The sequence below is a fragment of the Benincasa hispida genome, chromosome 10 (assembly GCF_027475165.1).
Source record: "Benincasa hispida cultivar pf3 chromosome 10, pf3_genome.v1.1, whole genome shotgun sequence".
Classification (NCBI taxonomy): Eukaryota; Viridiplantae; Streptophyta; class Magnoliopsida; order Cucurbitales; family Cucurbitaceae; genus Benincasa; species Benincasa hispida.
Window position 1 is genome coordinate 46053413 of NC_143487.1, and position 4863 is coordinate 46058275.

Here is a 4863-nt window from a genome sequence, read left to right on the forward strand (position 1 = left end):
TTAAACTAATTTTAATGATATAAAAATCGTATGCAAAAGTATGAGATTAAATATTAAATTAATTTTGAGTGATTACATGAATGTTTTAGAATGATTTTAAATACGACAATTAACAATTTCAAAATCAATTGAAACATGCACTAAAGCATATGCTCTCAACAAAAAAGTCAAGATTCTAATTGTCCATACTTTCTTATATTGAACGAAGAAAATGACTTTATCGAAAAGTAAAACTAATTAACGCACAATCACTTCGACTAAGAGATTAGACGTCCAAATTTTCACTCATGTGTTTAACTATAGGTTTGATATAAAGACTCCTATCACTGGAGTTACATACATTCATGATCCAACATCACATTGATGAATATTTTGTTTCCAAATGTGAATGAGATGGCCCCTTATTCCTTCTTAGAGAACAATTGTTTCTTGGAAGAATCAATCTTTACAAGCTTAGGAAAGAACTTATGAACCAAAAAGAAACTGAAAAACCGAAAAACCGAAGAAGAAACAAGAAAAATGATTGAATGGTAATGGCAATGCAGAAAAACATTGAAAAAGATAGAATCAAGAGGGTCTATGTAAGAAGTAACATCCATTATTTTTCTGCAGCCAATTTTGGGAAGTTGAAATTTGAAGTTGTGGGAATCCTGATGATGCTGCAGCATTTGCAAATTGTTGAGAGCCACCAGATTGCTGCCATTGGTGGCCTTTACTCAAACACAGTGAAACTTCATCACTTCCTAACCCTCCTTCATTGCTGCTGCTCAACAACTGAATCTACACACAGAAATACAACTTTACAACTTCCAACTCCTTAACTATTGCTGTTATATCTTACCCATATCATTATTATTATGTTTTTACTACCATTGAAACTATTAATCTATATATAGTTTTTAAAAAACAAGCATTTGTTTTTGAAATTTGACAACAGTTAAAATGTTTATTAAAGAAACTCGAAACTAAGGAATTGGGACGATACAAGCATAAATTTTAATAACATAAAATAAAATGAAATTGTTGCCAAATAGGACCTAAATAATGGTATATTATATGTCCCTTAAACAAAGTGTTTGGCTGATTTGGCTCGACATAATCAGTGAAAGTGGATGGAAGGTGGCATGCTCTATAAAAGTGTAAGACCCTGGTTAGGATTATTGATATTATTAGTATGATTAGTTGTAAGGGGTATTCTAGTAATTAGACATTAAGTTTGTAAGATCTTTAGAGCTATAAATGGTAGTGTGGGTGATGTTATGGGGAGACTTTTGTAGTAATTTACTTTGAGGAATTTGAGATAGGGTAACCCTCTCGAAAGGCTATGATATATTGTAGCTTCTTCATTGATATTACAATATAAATCTATATCTTTTAGTGTTCTTTATGTTCTTAGTTGTTTTGTTAGGAGGTATCCTAACAAAAAGAAGATACATTATTTCGACACAAGAGTATGTTGCACATGCCACTTTATTGTATTAAGTTGACCATATCCTTCTATCATTGGCCTATCAATTCACGCCAATTTTGTCATTAATGGATGCAATAAACAGATAGGAATGCTATTAGGAAATAATAATAGTATCAAAGGTATGTTAGCAATTAGTTAGAGAATTTGTTATGGTAGCTTGTTATAAATAGAGGAAATAGGAAAGGGGAAAGGCAAACAATTTTTTGGTGAGATTTAAGACTCGAGAGAATTCTCAAGAGAGGTAGAGTTCAAGTACTTTGAAGACTTGGTTTACCTTATAATTCTATTACCATTTATCTTTCGAATATATTTGGCTCTATCATTGACTTGCCACAGTCATCTTTTCAGTAAATGGTGTTAAATGTAAGGATCACATAGATTGAACACTTTAAGTCTGAGACTAAATGGTCACAATTATCAAAGATCATACTAAAGTCTAAAGTTTATGGAGAACAAAACATTGTAAAACAACTGAAAGCCCAAATCTTACTTGAGAGTTTGATTGATTGACGTGTGGAGAGTAATTGTGAAGAGTCTCCAAGCGCCCATGTTCTGTCGTTTCAATGGAGGGTGGAGGTCGAACGATCATTTCACTACGAAACTGCATTTTCTCTGTCTGAAGGAACCTATATTCTCTACCATTATCATTCTCAAATATACTTGATTCCTGGATTACATCAAGTTGAAATTGTCAAAGACTGTCAATCTTAATTTGAATAGACAGTAAACAGAGCGAGAAATGTCATAAGTTCACATCCAAATCAGAGAGGCTATAACCATTTCACCTGAAGGTTAGATTCATTAGTAATTTGCAAATCAGTATTTGGGGTGACATTTGAGCAATGATTTCCAAATGAAAGTGTGTGTTTTTTAGAGCTTGAATTGCCCAACCTCAAATCAAGATTCTGTTCCAAGACTTTGCCTGATGATGATTCTGCAAAGTTCATGAGAATCAATCGATAGGCTGATCCAAAAAAAGAGAAGACCCACCAAAAAACTCCAACAAAATTACCAGTTGTACTCAGCTCATCCTCATATATGCTGGGATCAAAGTTTGTAACAGCTTCTTTGCCATTATACTTGATTGCAGCTTTATCATAAGCTCTAAAACAAGTAACACTTAGAAGTTGAAGTTCATAATCACTAAACAGATCAACAAACACAAAAAAGCACTCATAGACATACCTTGCAGCTTCAATCTCGGAATCAAACAACCCCAGATAAACGTACCTGTGGAATAAATTGAACCGAATCGATAAAACATAAGCAATTCAATCCAACAAAATAAGTATTCAAGCAAACAATGGCTTGAAGAAATCTTGTTACTTTTTGCCTAAAAACTGGCCCATCCGAGCCTCCCATCTCCCACATTTATGCAATGTTACACCTCTAAATTTCGAGCTTCCTCTCGGATAACCTGAGCTTTGTCTACGAAGAACATGCACGAATTCTTCCTTCGTCAAATTTCCCATCTGTTCAAGAGAAAACCAAATTCAAAAGCCTGGTTGTTTCAAGAAAATTGAAACAGCAATTGAGTGAAAAGAAAGGACCTGCTGCAAATCATCCTCGTAGTCTTCAATACTGAAATTTATGTCTGCCTCTGTTCCTCGAAATTTTATAGCTGCCCTGTCGTAGGCTCTGTAGAAGAACTTCCACATATTGATTTCGATTTTGAGTTCAAAATGAAAGACAAACCAAAAACACAATAAAATCAGGGGCTCACCGAGCAGCTGCATGAGCAGTATCAAATCCGCCTGTTGGGAGTTCATCAAATTCAACAACATACAATTTCATCATCATATAATGTAAAAAAGTAATGAGAATTCAAAGATTTTGATTCATACCCAGGTAAACTTGTTTGCCACAGTCCCTAGTTCAGCAAAAAAGGAAGGGGGAAAAAACCAGAGGCTGTGACTGTGAGTTAATGGCGGAATATTGAAACTAATTTGATAGCTAGGAGAAGTTCAAAAAGAAGCTAACCATATGTGAGATTCCCACCGGCCGGTGCGCCGGTAGAACGTGACGCCGCGATATTGAGAACTCCGGGACCTGGGCCCTCGCCGACTTTTCTTTAACGGCTGCAGAACCGCCATTGGTCTCACAGCAGCGACAGGCTCTGTCTGGCAAAACTTCACGCCGACCCACCGAGCTCGAGGGAACCTAGCTGAGCCACCGACGGCCGCCGATGAAGCCCCGACGTCGGAATCCTCCATGGGGAAGAACTGCCGAGTCGCCAGCGGGTGGGTTACCGAGAAGTTTTTCCGTTGGACTAGTGGTTCTTCCTCGCCGACGCTGGCTTCGTCGGCGTCGGATCCATCCTCCATAACCACCACCGAAGAGCTCGAGTTAGAATTAATGGATCCTATCCATTTTGCTCTGTCTTCATCGCCATCAATCGATGAAAGAACCTCAAATTCATCAGTTCCACCATGATCGGGAGAATCATTGAGATCCCACATTTTCCCTCCCGTCTTCTTCTCAATGCTCAATCGCTAAAACGCACAGCAATCAAGAAGTTCACTGAAAATCCAAAGACAATAAACAAAACGCATTTCCACCCAGATCAAAACCCAAAAGAATTCCAACCCCTCGCATAGTATCTGAGTCTGTAAATTCAATTCTCCATAGGAACAATCAATACCCAGAAACGAAAAACAGAGACCCAAGAAGAGAAAGGAACAAAACAGAGCAAAGATCTTGATGGGTGTTGGTGAATGTTGTAGAAACGGCAAAGAGAAGAAGAAGAAGAAGAGAGCTGCCAATTGCAGAAGAAAGAAGAGAGAAAGGAGGGGACCCCCATCTCTCTCTCTCTAACCACTCGCCAGTTGTCAGTCAATTCACTGCTTTGCCTTTGCTTTCTCTGTTCTCTTCTCTCTCTCTCCTTTACGCTTGATTTTCCTTTTCTCCGTTTCCTTGTGTTTGATTTCTTGTGCCAAATCCGTCAAGAATATCAGGCGTAAGCATTTGGCTTGAGATTGCTCACTCTCAAATCCCAATGCCCGTCTGGTTTGGTTGCCCCCCCACCCCCAGTATCGTATAAAATTGTATGTGTTGGGTTATTGGAGCCAACCACTACAAACTGGAAATTGACTGTGCAACGACTTAGCCCATAAAGCTTTAATTATAATCGAAACTCTTTATTTTTTTCATTTTCTTTGAGATTCTTTTCTTTCCCCCTAGGACATTCATTAGAGCATGAACCAATGTCTAAAGTCAAATTAGGAGGAGAATTAAGATAAAAGCTTCCCATGAGTAGTTAGACACAATTAAGCCTTATTTTAAAGAGTCAAGTGAAACAAAAATTCTCGAATAAGCTCTTAATTGGTTTATACTCCATCTTTTCTCCACATAAATTCTCTTCTGACTAATTCGTCTATAAGAGCCTATGGATA

At 37.3% G+C, this 4863-nt stretch overlaps 1 protein-coding gene across 2 annotated transcripts; it reads right to left on the bottom strand.

Annotated features, from left to right (window-relative positions):
* Nucleotides 1-265: 265 nt before the first annotated feature.
* On the bottom strand, nt 266-4568 carry LOC120088678 (AP2-like ethylene-responsive transcription factor TOE3). Of its 2 annotated transcripts, none has more exons than XM_090306263.1 (10): nt 3452-4568; nt 3316-3341; nt 3195-3225; nt 3022-3109; nt 2798-2943; nt 2657-2701; nt 2484-2575; nt 2257-2405; nt 1962-2138; nt 266-774 (listed from the first exon to the last, which is right to left on the bottom strand). In XM_090306263.1, the coding sequence occupies exons 1-10, from the start codon at nt 3928-3930 to the stop codon at nt 568-570; spliced, it is 1440 nt and encodes a 479-aa protein (XP_090162389.1). In that variant the 5' UTR covers nt 3931-4568; the 3' UTR covers nt 266-567. The 2 variants fall into 2 exon arrangements, with proteins under 2 accessions (XP_090162389.1, XP_038902025.1); XM_039046097.2 differs by having other exon boundaries at nt 266-780.
* Between the last annotated feature and the right edge of the window lie 295 nt (nt 4569-4863).